The 14,318-nt window shown below is 41.7% G+C and overlaps 1 protein-coding gene across 1 annotated transcript in view; it reads left to right on the forward strand.

Annotated features, from left to right (window-relative positions):
* Nucleotides 1–1,156: 1,156 nt before the first annotated feature.
* LOC137656816 (uncharacterized) overlaps nt 1,157–14,318 on the forward strand; it is a 78,629-nt gene continuing 65,467 nt past the window's right edge. Inside the window, exons 1-2 of the mRNA XM_068391127.1 lie at nt 1,157–1,412; nt 10,683–10,885. Coding sequence (XP_068247228.1) covers nt 10,700–10,885 — 186 coding nt within the window. The 5' untranslated portion in view covers nt 1,157–1,412; nt 10,683–10,699. The remainder of the gene's footprint in view (nt 1,413–10,682; nt 10,886–14,318) is intronic.

Genomic DNA, 14,318 nt, shown 5'->3' on the forward strand with positions numbered 1-14,318 from the left:
GCCTACGTTATCATCCTATCGCTCCCTGTACAAACGTTAGGAGAAAAGGGTGAATGATAAGACAGGTCTCACGCTGAAACTCATGAAAGAAAGGTAGTCAGTAGACCTATGTTGTCAATTACTGAGTGGTACATACGCTGATACCTCAGCAAAAATATCAGTTATGAGCTTCAACATGGAACTTAAAAGTAAGCAAATGCAGTAAAGGTTTTTCTTGTATATAAATAGGTTTATGTTAAGCAGTAGGCCCACGTTTATAAGAAAAAGTATGACTAAAGAGTGTGGGTTACTCCAAGTTTCCTTTTGAAAACTGAATTTTTTGTTATTTCTTAGACCCATATTTTCAAAATAAATTGTTTACAATATTGTAATCTAAGACTATCTACAATATATAAATTTTACTGTATATTGTATATAAATATCCGGCGTACTATGTAGGCTATTTAACAAAAGTTATTTTTTCCATAAGTGGAGACAACAACAAACGTAATGAATTACAATTTTGGTCTTGTAAAAAAGATTGAACATTGGACTAATTATAATCATAATAAAATTAACATAGTGAGCATTTGAAAGGAATAATTCAGTAAGCTAATTTAATAAACTCAAAACTATAAATAAGTTAACTTTCTGCCTTGAAAATTACAAGCATTATTATAATTATTACTTGCTAAGCTACAACCCTAGTTGGAAAAGCAGAATGCTATAAGCCCAATTTCTCCAACAGGGAAAATAGCCCAGTGAGGAAAGGAAATGAGGAAACTACAGGAGAAGTAATTAACAATTTAAATAAAATATTTCAAGAACCGTAACATTATAATAAATATTTCATACATAAACTTTAAAAACTTTATATAAAACAATAGGAAGAGAAATAAGATAGAGTGTACCCTCAAGCAAAAGAACTCTACCCCAAGACAGTGAAAGACCATGGTAAAAACTTACATTTCTATATGGATTTTTCAAACAACGTCACCTTTTTCTTTGAAAACTATTATGCACAGCTTGTTTTCCTATTTAAGCTAGAAAATCATTAATAAGCTGAAGATTAAAGATAAGAATCTATGAATAAAAAAGTAAAATCTTACAGAAAATTGGAAGAAGAGGAAGAATTGCGAATGACTAATGTAAACAAAGAAAGATATGACGAATGACGATAACCAGTGCCAAAGTTAGCCAGGTTGAACTTTGGCATTTAACTAACGCAACGCCCACCGAATTTCGCCAATTTTCAATTAAATTTGGCCACAATGGCGAAAATTAAGAAGAATTGTTGAAATTCTGCAAGATTAATTATCCAGTACCAGCTGTGGACTGACAAGGCTTACGTACATCACAATCTAGGATAATACTGGTCTATCCTAGGCTATGTCTGTGAAACTAATACATAAGCAGTATTTAGACTGAATTAGGTATGTTGAGAATAACTCAAGCTTCAATATTTTCTTGCTCATTATCTACTAATTTTTTGTTTCAATAATTTACAAGTTCGTTTCTTAACCTTTACGGCGTCAATGACTTCGATGTTAGGATACCAGAAAATTTAAATCAATTAATCAATCTTAACCTTGACCAAGCTAACCGAGGTGGTTTATGACATTATATTCTCTCTGGATCCTTTGTATATCAGCGGCCAGTTCCTCCTCTAGCGTGCATAAAAAATGGACACCATCTAACCTAAAAATCCCCCCTAACTTTACCTACTAGCCGTGTCCTTATCTACTTACCTAATGGGGGGCTGACGCCCCCATGCGACCCTATTTGCACTGCCGTATTCTTAGTCAGCCATCACCATACATACAGGTGGCCGCTATCATACATACACCCCTTCTCTCCAGTACTAGATTTTCCCTGATATATATACTCGTATACTGTTCAGAGATAAGTACTTCAAAGTATGATTAAGGAACATAATGTCCGTCAAGTCCATCATTTGTAAACATCAAACCTTCATGTTCCCCCTTATCAAAATCTAAACATTGATTTATTACTCATCAGGGAGGGTTTGTGCCCTCCCCCCCAACCATACATCACTTGCTTAAACTGACGTAGAGCATCATGTAATTACTCATCCTACATTTACATATCTTTGAACGGCATGCGAGTAAATTTACAGTATAACAAAAGCATGCATCCTTAGTTGGGTTAGGCATACATATTTAAATTTGTATGTTAACTACTGCTGTTGCAATTGTAATATTTACCTACTTTCATGAATTGTTATCTTGTGTTTGATGCATTTCTGATCAATATTGGTTATAACTTTACTCGTGTGCCACTCAAAGTCACTTGTGTACACTAGGGGTAAGAACATATCAACATAAATCTCGTACAAGTTGGGGGTCACTGAAGGCAATGACACAATGTTCTAGGTTGGGTTAGGGGGGGAATAGGAGGTTTTAATGTTTACCAGTGACAGCTCATGGGTAAAGATTTACCTTGTATTGTTGGTGCAAAACAATTGTTTTTGTTTCCCAGCCTCAAATATAATGCAACTATGGGGTAATGATTACATAACAGAAAAATAAAATACTCCCCACATTGCTGTAGATTAACCTATGCATAAGCAACTTTTGCCTCTTAGAACAACAATGTATTACAGCGCAGTTACCCATCACATTTTTGTCATTAGATACTCTAAAATTATGTCTCATTTGCCCCTCATATTACCTGTGGGAAAAATTCTGAAATGACCCGTACAAAACTATTTCTTATATACTGTAGTGGCAAATTTAGTGTTTGCGAGAAAGTACACCAAAAAACCAAAATTATAGTACAGTGTATAGGGTCGCCACTTTTTTTTTCCAAAGGCTAGGTTAATGCTAATTTCATGAATCTTAATTTTTCTCGCCTTAGGTAGTTATTGACGGGTAAATATTCAGTCTTTTGCCAACACATGCAAAACATCAAAACCTTAACCTGAACTGACATAATGTACGTAACCTAGGACGCCATGCTCCTACTCCTTGGGGAACCTCCACCAAGCCTATACTGTTCTAGGATGCTGTGTCTGAACTTATTGTCCATCCATATATTTTTGACCATTTAAAGGAAAAATGCTTTATTGAATTAAGCCTAGCCTAGCCCATTTTATGATGACCTACCAATATGATGAAAATTTGGTAAATTTAAAATAAAATAGGGAATACCCCCTTTTTAACCACATGATATTTGTTTCTAGGGTATCAGAGACTAAATATTGTCTATTACCATCATCTATATTTGTGGAGGTGTTCATTTTATCCATCAGTTCACATTCTTTTATGTTACAGGTTATACATAGTATTTTTAATGTGTTAAACCATAACTAAACTGCCTTTAATTACATTATCTTAACCTTGCTTCGATATCTCTAATGTTTTTTACATCTTTTTAGTTCTAAGGGGGAATTTATTGAAAAGTTTACATGTCAAGTATTTAGAGGTTCTTCCAGCACTATGCATCTACCTAGAGCAATATTTTGATTGCCTCAAACTTATGTACATATATACTGTAATGTTAAATTTTCAATATTAATCTTACCCGGTGATCATGTAGCTGCAACTCTGTTGCCCGACAGAAAAAACCTACGGTCGGGATACGCCAGCGATCGCTATACAGGTGGGGGTGCACAACAACAGCGCCATCTGTCGAGTAGGTACTCAGGTACTTCTTGTCAACAAGAACCAATTTTCTCTCTGTCGTGCCACCGGCAAGACCTACTTGATACGCTGTTGTTTCTGGAGTTGATTTTCACGCTATTTGGTGATGTATTCTCTCTAGATATTAGCTTTCGCTGTACAGGAGTTATTATCATTACCTTATCAAGCTTTTTTGATTAGATTTGGATTATTTGTTGACGACTTGGATAGATTTTGGATTTCCCTCTTTGACTAATTCAAGATGTCTGACCCTACTCAAGTCCCCAAGTACAGGCAGTGTAGCGCTAGGGACTGTTCTAGGCGTCTTCCGAAGGCCTCTATAGATCCTCACACCGTTTGTTCCAATTGTAGGGGTAAATCCTGTCAATTGGAAGATCGATGTGAGGAATGCGCTGGGCTTTCGGAATTCGATTTTAATGAATTCCTTAAGAATGCACGTAGGCTAGAGAAGGATAGGATCAGGAGGAGTTCGTCTCGCTCTTTTGATTTTTCCTCTCCCCATGCCCCACAACCTATTCCTTCCCCTGTAGTGGTGACTCCCGACCCTTCTACTAGCTCTCAGCAACCCTCGATGGCGGACATGATGCGTGCCATTCAGGCTCTTGGTGACAGAGTGGAGTCATTAGCGAATGACCGCAATCAACTCTTGGCCGATGTCAAAGAGTTGAAGGAGAAAAGTGCAGTGGGAAGTGTAGTGAGTGCAAGTGCTGTGAAAAGTGTCAGTGTCAGTGTTACGCATGAGGGTGCATCTGTTCGTGCCAGTCGTCCTCCCAGTCCGGGACCTCTTGCAAGCTCCCAAGCCCAGGGGAGAAGCAATGTCGAAGGACCAAAGGGTTCGACAGGCCTTGATCAGCGTACAGATGTACCCTCAGTGGTTGCGGACGTATCTTGCAGAGATCGTCCCACCCACAAACAGACGAGTGAGCCCATTCATTCCTCGTCTGTGGAAGAAGTTTCTCGTCAGAAACGCTGGACCAAGGTCTCACGACCTCTCAAGCGCAAGGTCCCTTCCGAGTGAGTCCAACGGCCCAGGTGTAGCCACTGGGTCAGTTCGGACTCGCCGCAGTCTTCCGAAGACTGCACACCTCCCAAGAGAGGTAGAGTGGTTCCGCAGCAGGCAATCACTCCGTCTGTTGCCGCACCAACCGCTGTAGACCCTAAGTGGTCTATGCTGCAGTCTATGCAGACTCAGCTAGCTTCCTTCATGCAGGAATATCGTGCTGAGAAGGTTGACACTGCACCCGTTAACCTACAACCTGCCACGGTTGTGCGCTCAGCAGACACTGCGGCTGCCTGCTCCCACACTCCGGCTGTGAGAGCTCCACCACCGATGCGCAGTCGACCCTGCCAGACGCATGTTGACGTTAGCCGACGTGCGGCACCCTCCGTTGACATGCGTGAGCTACCGCATCAGCAGTGGGAAGGTGCTGTTAAGCTGCCGTGTTTTGACGCAATGCGGCAGTCTCCGCAACCCACGGCAGTCCCCACCACGCACCATCACTCCGCTTTTGTTGTTGCCAGCTCTCAGACTGACCAGCAGCGGCATGATGTTGGATCCAGTGCAGCTACGCATGCACCCGTGCTGCCGGATTCAGCCGTTCAGCTTTCTTCTCCTCCTTTGCCGCTTCCTCCTCAGCATTCGGATGAAGGAATCTCTGATGACGACGAAGCTGCGCATTTGGACGATCAACACTCCGACATAGAGGAACCCAAGACTACGCCTCCCTCCTTAGACTTTAGGAAAGTCCTTGCCCTGTTTAAGGAGTTGTATCCGGACCAGTTTGTGTCTGCAACCCCGCGCTCACCTCCCTCTGAGTTCGCTTTAGGCATGCAGTCAGCAGCTCCTGCCTTTACGAAGCTCGTGCTCGCGCGCTCATCCAAGAGAGCTTTAAGGGTACTGGAAGAGTGGTTGCAGTCCAAGAAGCAACTTGGGAAGACATCCTTCATCTTTCCACCGACCAAGCTTGCTTCCAAATCTAGCGTCTGGTATGCCACGGGAGAAGATCTCGGCTTGGGAGTTCCTGCCTCTGCCCAGGGCGACTTCTCAAGTCTGGTAGACTCTCCCCGCAGACTGGCTATGAGACGCTCCAAGATTTGCTGGACCTTTTCGGACATGGACCATCTTTTGAAGGGAGTTTTTCGTGCGTTTGAGATCTTCAACTTCCTGGACTGGTGTTTGGGAGCGTTAAGCAGAAAGACCTCCCCTTCGGATAAGGACTCTGCCATGCTCATCATGTCATGCATGGACAAAGCCATTCGGGATGGGTCTGGCGAGCTTGCGGCTTCTTTCGTGTCTGGAGTTCTTAAGAAGCGAGATCACCTTTGCTCCTTCTTGTCGGCGGGGATCACACCATGTCAGAAGTCAGAGCTGATGTTTGCTCCGCTATCCAAGTGTCTCTTTCCTGAAGAGCTGATCAAGGGGATTGCTGCCTCGTTGATCCAGAAAGACACCCATGACCTGGTGGCGTCATCCGCACGTAAAGTCACAGCTTTACCTTCCGTGCCTAGACCTAGGATGGACACACCAGCGTCTAGGTTCATTCCGCCCTTTCGTGGCAGAACCTCCAGCAGAGGAGGTACCCGTGCCGATAGTCAACGTGGCAAAAAGAAGAAGGGTTCCAAGTCCTCAAAAGGCAGAGTCTGACTGCCTTCTTCTCCAGACAGCAGTGGGAGCCAGGCTCAAGAACTACTGGCAGGCCTGGGAGAACAGGGGTGCAGACGCACAGTCTGTGAAGTTGCTCAGAGAGGGGTACAGGATTCCATTCTTGCGCAAGCCCCCTCTAGCAACTACTCCCATTGACCTCTCTCCCAGGTACAGAGAGGAGGACAAGAGGCTAGCTTTACAGCAAGAGGTGTCTCTCTTGCTACAAAAGGGAGCGGTAGTCATAGTCCGGGACCATCAATCCCCGGGCTTTTACAACCGTCTCTTCTTAGTAGCGAAGAAGACAGGAGGGTGGAGACCGGTGCTGGACGTCAGTGCTCTAAATGTCTTTGTCACCAAGCAGACGTTCACCATGGAGACGACGAAGTCGGTGCTAGCATCGGTCAGGAAGGAAGACTGGATGGTCTCGTTAGACCTAAAGGACGCGTACTTTCACGTCCCCATCCACCCAGACTCCCAACCTTTCCTAAGGTTCGTCTTTGGGAAGGTGGTTTACCAGTTCCAAGCCCTGTGCTTTGGCCTAAGCACGGCACCTCTAGTGTTTACCAAACTGATGAGGAATATTGCCAAATTCCTGCATTTGGCAGACATCAGAGCCTCCCTCTATTTGGACGACTGGCTTTTAAGAGCTGCGTCAAGTCGTCGCTGTCTGGAGAATCTCAAATGGACTATGGATCTGACCAAGGAATTGGGTCTCCTGGTCAATATAGAAAAGTCCCAACTCGTCCCATCCCAAACTATAGTCTATCTAGGTATGGAGATTCAGAGTCAAGCTTTTCGGGCTTTTCCGTCGGCCCCCAGAATCAGTCAAGCCCAAGAATGCATCCAGAGCATGCTGAGAAGGAACCGATGTTAAGTCAGACAGTGGATGAGTCTAATAGGGACACTTTCATCGCTGGACCAGTTCATCGCGTTAGGGAGACTCCACCTCCGACCCCTTCAGTATCACCTAGCTGCTCACTGGAGAAAGGACATGACGCTAGAAGCGGTCTCAGTTCCTATATCCGAAGAGATGAAGTCTGCACTGACTTGGTGGAAGAACAACATTCTTCTCAAGGAAGGTCTACCACTGGCTGTTCAGACCCCCGACCACCTTCTCTTCTCGGACGCATCGGACACGGGCTGGGGTGCGACACTGGACGGTCGGGAATGCTCGGGCACCTGGAATCCGGATCAAAGAGCACTACACATCAACTGCAAGGAGCTACTGGCAGTTCATCTGGCCTTGAGAAGCTTCAAGTCCCTCCTTCTAGGCAAGGTAGTGGAGGTGAACTCCGACAACACTACAGCCTTGGCGTACATCTCCAAGCAAGGAGGGACTCATTCGATGACGTTGTTCGAGATCGCAAGGGACCTCCTCACCTGGTCAAGAGATCGAAAGATATCGCTTGTAACGAGGTTCATTCAAGGCGATATGAATGTCATGGCAGACCGCCTCAGCCGGAAGGGTCAGATCATCCCTACAGAATGGACCCTTCACAAGAATGTTTGCAACAGACTATGGGCCCTGTGGGGTCAGCCCACCATAGATCTGTTCGCTACCTCGATGACCAAGAGGCTCCCAAATTATTGCTCACCGATTCCGGACCCAGCAGCAGTTCACGTAGATGCCTTTCTTCTGGATTGGTCCCATCTAGACCTTTATGCGTTCCCCCCGTTCAAGATTGTCAACAAGGTACTGCAGAAGTTCGCCTCTCACGAAGGGACAAGGTTGACGTTGGTTGCTCCCCTCTGGCCCGCGAGAGAATGGTTCACCGAGGTACTGCAATGGCTAGTAGACGTTCCCAGGACTCTTCCTCTAAGAGTGGACCTTCTGCGTCAGCCGCACGTAAAGAAGGTACACCCAAGCCTCCACGCTCTTCGTCTGACTGCCTTCAGACTATCGAAAGACTCTCAAGAGCTAGAGGCTTTTCGAAGGAGGCAGCCAGAGCGATTGCCAGAGCAAGGAGGACATCCACTCTCAAGGTCTACCAGTCAAAATGGGAAGTCTTCCGAAGCTGGTGCAAGGCGAATTCAGTATCCTCAACCAGTACCTCTGTAACGCAGATAGCTGACTTCCTTTTACACCTAAGGAGGGTAAGATCCCTATCAGCTCCTACGATCAAAGGTTACAGAAGCATGTTGGCAGCAGTCTTCCGCCACAGAGGCTTAGATCTTTCCAACAACAAAGATCTACAGGACCTCCTGAAGTCTTTTGAGACCTCAAAGGAGCGTCGGTTAGCCACACCAGGTTGGAACTTAGACGTGGTTTTAAGGTTCCTGATGTCAGCAAGGTTCGAACCGCTTCAATCAGCCTCTTTTAAAGATCTCACTTTGAAGACTCTTTTTCTCGTTTGCTTGGCAACAGCTAAAAGAGTCAGTGAGATACACGCCTTCAGCAGGAACATAGGATTTACATCTGAAACGGCTACATGTTCCTTACAGCTTGGTTTTTTAGCTAAAAACGAGCTCCCTTCTCGTCCTTGGCCCAAATCGTTCGAGATTCCAAGTCTGTCCAGTTTGGTTGGAAACGAACAAGAGAGAGTACTATGCCCAGTAAGAGCTCTCAAGTACTATTTAAGACGTACGAAGCCATTACGAGGACAATCAGAAGCTTTATGGTGTTCTATTAAGAAACCTTCTTTACCGATGTCGAAGAACGCAGTTTCTTATTACATCAGACTTTTGATTAGAGAAGCCCATTCTCATCTGAATGAGGAAGACCATGCTTTGCTGAAGGTAAGGACACATGAAGTTAGAGCTGTCGCTACTTCAGTGGCCTTCAAACAGAACCGTTCTCTGCAGAGTGTAATGGATGCAACCTATTGGAGAAGCAAGTCAGTGTTCGCATCATTTTACCTTAAAGATGTCCAGTCTCTTTACGAGAACTGCTACACCCTGGGACCATTCGTAGCAGCAAGTGCAGTAGTAGGTGAGGGCTCAACCACTACATTCCCATAATCCCATAACCTTTTTTAATCTTTCTCTTGAAATGCTTTTTATTGTTGTTTTTGGGTTGTACGGAAGGCTAAGAAGCCTTTCGCATCCTGGTTGATTTGGCGGGTGGTCAAATTCTTTCTTGAGAAGCGCCTAGATTAGAGGTTGTGATGAGGTCCTTTAGTATGGGTTGCAGCCCTTCATACTTCAGCACCTAGGAGTCGCTCAGCATCCTAAGAGGATCGCGAGGCTCAGTAAGGAAGACGTACTTAAAAAGGCAGAGTAATGGTTCAAGTCGACTTCCTTACCAGGTACTTATTAATTTTATGTTTGTTATTTTGAATAACTGCTAAAATGAAATACGGGATACTTAGCTTCTAATGTTAACATGTATGCTGGTCTCCACCCACCCCCCTGGGTGTGAATCAGCTACATGATCACCGGGTAAGATTAATATTGAAAAATGTTATTTTCCTTAGTAAAATAAATTTTTGAATATACTTACCCGGTGATCATGAATTTAAGGACCCTCCCTTCCTCCCCATAGAGACCCAGTGGACCGAGGAGAAAATTGGTTCTTGTTGACAAGAAGTACCTGAGTACCTACTCGACAGATGGCGCTGTTGTTGTGCACCCCCACCTGTATAGCGATCGCTGGCGTATCCCGACCGTAGGTTTTTTCTGTCGGGCAACAGAGTTGCAGCTACATGATCACCGTTTAAGTACAGTATATTCAAAAATTTATTTTACTAAGGAAAATAACATTTTTGATGAGGATGATACACTTTCAAATTGGGGATGACAATACAAATGATATTTGAGGAGGAAGCCAGGTAACCTGCTGGTTTGTATTGTAATTTTCAATTTTAGTATTAAAATTCTATTTCTGAAAAAATATTATCAAATGCAGAAATTTTTAGCTATGGTTCATCAGGAAGATACATGTATTACAAATGAGGAAGTTGCTGGACATGTTTCTAGAGGTAGGAAAATATGTGTAGAACTCAATACTTGAGATGGTTTTGATCATATGATGATGAGGGAAGCAATGTTGAAAGTAGGAAAAATAGAAACTATAGAAGCAGCAAGATAAAACTAATAAGAAAGCCTTAGAAAATCATGGAGGGAGGGTATTGTTGGGGATTGGCCAGTTTTCCTCACCACGCTGGCCAGTGCGGATTGGTGATGGTGGAAGATTTTCATCTGATTGCTCACAGCATACTAACCTAGTATGGGTGACCCTGACTAGTACAGCTTTGCTGATCATGGCAAAAGGCAAACCATTTCACTCAGAAAGAGGATATACAGTATATATATAAAGTGGAGAGAGAGAGTAGTGTGAGCATATTATACATAAACTTTTAGAGAAAACCTCTTGAAAAATCATTAATGAGGGTGATGAATAATTCTTTGCAATGAATAATGAATTTAGAATTTTTTTTCATAAATCATGTTGCCTACAGGTCCTCCACAAAGAAGAATGAATAGATCACTCTTAGCTAGTGCTGGGAGAGATGACATCGATGATGCATCTGTTGACGAGGAAGAGGACCCACATGGATTTCATGTGGTAGAGACTTGCATCCAGCCACGATCATCGTTACCACACCAGTCTCCAGTTCCGAGTACAGTGAGTTCGGCGCTGGATGAACTGTTTACGTGTGAGGTACATTGCTTGCAATGGTTTGTAGTATTATCGCTAACTTTGATAGAGACTCGGTGTCAAGTGGTATTAAACATACGTTGTAAAAAGCTCTAATTTTACTGATACTTTCAATATTTAGAAAGGTGCAGTTAGCTACGTGTTTTCCCCAGACTAAAGGATTTGTTCTAATACAAAGACAAACCTGAGTCCTAGTTCTTAAATTGTCTCCATATTTGTAATTTTTCTGTTGTTCTTTCAGGTTAAAGTACTCTACTTTTAAAGAAAGCTTCCATACCAAATACTTTATGTCAGCACATTCACAGTTATGTTTGCATTATAGGTGCATGCTTAGTTATATTTTTTTTATTCAATCTCACATCAATTCAATAATTAAAAGTTATTAAGTGAATCAGAAATACATTAATTGCAGTCGTTTATTGTACAATACTATGAGACAAGGGTTTGGTTAGTTAGGCTATTATTGTACTCTAACCAAAGACTTGATTCATTATGAGTATTCTGTAACTATCACTTAACTCACTGAGTCATCTTAAAGGATAATGACATGTATAAGAGCTTTCCCAACAAGTGAGAAGTACTTATTAGTGAAAATGCCCAAAGTAATTCCCTAGTTTACTGGAACATTTAGCTAACCTCTCACTTGCAGTTGTTAAGTACTGTATGAGTAAAATCACAGCTTTATAAATATGGAATAAGAAATTTTCTTGAAATTTTGAACAGTTAGTTTCAACTTGCATGCAGCTCACTTAATGTTAATTTGATTATTTGCACTGTACATGCTTGAAAAAAAATTATCTTTAGGAAGTTCTTCATTTGAAAAATTCAATTTTCTATTGACTGAAAACATGCATGTACAGAATTGTGCAACACTCACAAATAAAAAAACTTAGCAGTAGGTGTGACACTGCTTGTAGCTCATGCTCATAAAAGGGCCTGGCTAGTATTGCGTCATTCTTTGTTGGACTTGTGTCTGTGTACTGTAACATCGTGCATACTGTGTACGATATTTAGTGTTGTGCTCCCTGTGTTTTGGTAAATATGCTTTCTGAGAAGCAGTTAAGTGTTAAGAAAAGCCCTTCAAAGTCTAGGGAATTAAGTAAGTGCCAGCTCTTGATGAGAAAAGGAAGACTTTACATCTTATACAGTACTTAGGCATGAAGTGTCATTGATGTGGTCCAAAAACTGAGAAAGAAAGAATAAAAATCTGGGAAACACAAAGTGCTACTCCTACTCCATCAACAATGATGTCTTAGGCTTGTGACCAATAAATAGCTAAAACTGTGAGAGTATTGTTTACCTAGAGGAAAGGATGTAAAATTAAACTATACCACTATTGGTGGCAAAGCAATTAGCCTGTATAAACTGTTCGTACGGAGAGCGAAAGGAAGAAGTTTAAGGGAGGTAAGGGATGGCTGACTAGTTTTTGGTAAGTTGTGCAATCTGAAGTACTTGAAACTCCCTTAGAATCTTCATCACCATTCTTACACTCCCTAAACAAATTCGTGAAAGCGAAAGGCTGGCATCCTTTCTTGAATTCGGTCAACTTTAAATATGTACATGTGTAACAGTGCAAAATAAACGTCTGGACTCAGGGTTTGGAAAGATTGCATTACCGAACGGCTATGCAGATGGTTATATGATGAAGCTAGGCCTTGTGTACAGAGGTATGAAAGACGATTACAAAATTATTGGTTTCACAAATGTTTCTTTCCTAAGATGAATAAACACTGTACCTTTTCACAAATTATTTTTTCTTGAGGTGAAAAAATCCTTTACTGAGGAGATGCCTAGGAAGAACCTCTTTATAATAATAGATGATGCTTTTGGCCATCTCTAATCCCTCAAAACTGCCCCTGAGAATGTGGAAATGATTTTTCTGCCTCTTGATATGATATCACTTGATAAGGGTTTTATACATACACTTGGTTCTCTTTTGGGAGGGGATTTGCAATACTCTTGATGAAAGAATTTTGTAATTTTTGAATAAAAAGAAATACGTAACTCTCGAATAAATGAAGTTTGTTCATAGTTGTTTAAGAAGTTAGGACTACAGTGACATTAGTACTGAATGGTACCGAGTTTATTTTTTGATGTTGGCATTATTTATAAAGAAAACTGTATAACTACTTAATGTATTTACATAGTATGCACGCTGTTTTAGGTATTGTATAGTATATTATAATATAAATAATGCAATAATTATATAGTAGAGTATTATTTGCTTTTACTGGTGATGTGTAGAGATTATGCATATACTGTATTTTTCAATATTAAACTTACCCGATAATCATGTAGCTGTCAACTCCGTTGCCCGACAGAATTCTATGGAGGGATACGCCAGCTATCACAATACTAGAAGGGGGTGTATTTACCAGCGCCACCTGTGGCCAGGTACTCAAGTACTTCTTGTTGACACCTCCTCAATTATTCCTCTGTCGTGCTTCCGGCAAGACGTTCTGGGATACGCTTATGTTCTTGGAGTATTTTCACGACTTTGGTGAAGTATTTCTCTTTGATTTCGGCTGTCGCTTTACTGGAAACTTCTATATTAGCTTAGTTAGCTTTTGGAATTAATTTGATTAATTATGGTGACGAGAGAGTATGAACTCTCGTTCACCTTTCATGGCCGACCCTTCCCTTAGACGGAAGTGTTGGTGTCTAAGAGAGTATAGACTCTCTTTCTTAATTTTGCTTAACAAAAGTTATAGATTTATTTTATATCTCTCCGCCTCTTATAGGCCTCTTCGATTAACTTCCTTTTATTATAAACTCATTAAAATTAATTTTTATTTTTGTTTATATTCGACCTTCCTAATAGTAGGCGGTCTTTTACCGAAGTTAATAAACTTTGAGCCCGTCATTTCGGTTTTACCTGTTAACATATTATGCTATTTCCGCCACAGAGTTTGAAAGAATTTCTTTGATAGTCTCGTACTATTTTCAAAGTTGAACTAACGTTTTGTTTTGTCTCTGCAGTTGTTGACGTTCAGAACGTTCAACTTGCACTCTATCGTTACGATAGAGGAAGAATGTTCACGGTTTCACGTTGCAGTAAGAGTAACCGTGTCTAGCGTTTTGTTCATTCTTTCTTAACTTAATGGTTTTGATCCTAATAAAGGAACTTTTCAGTTTTTTCCTTTAACAATAATATGTTTTTAACGATATATATGATTGGGCTCTTCTCTCAGGTTCTAAGTCAAGAGAGAGAGAGAGAGAGAGAGAGAGATAGAGACGGAGGGAGAAAGAGGATAAACGTTTCATTCAAGCCTGCCAGGCGTACGAGTAACGTCGTTATCGTTTTTGCTCTTCTCCCTAGTCTCTTTAGGGGAAGAAACTAAACGTTTCTAGAGTGATCTAGTGTTTAGTCTCTTTCCAGCCACTGAATTATCTTTCATTAGATTTTTCTGTTACATTGTAATTCTGTTTTCGCAAT

This window comes from Palaemon carinicauda, chromosome 17, assembly GCF_036898095.1.
Source record: "Palaemon carinicauda isolate YSFRI2023 chromosome 17, ASM3689809v2, whole genome shotgun sequence".
NCBI lineage: Eukaryota > Metazoa > Arthropoda > Malacostraca > Decapoda > Palaemonidae > Palaemon > Palaemon carinicauda.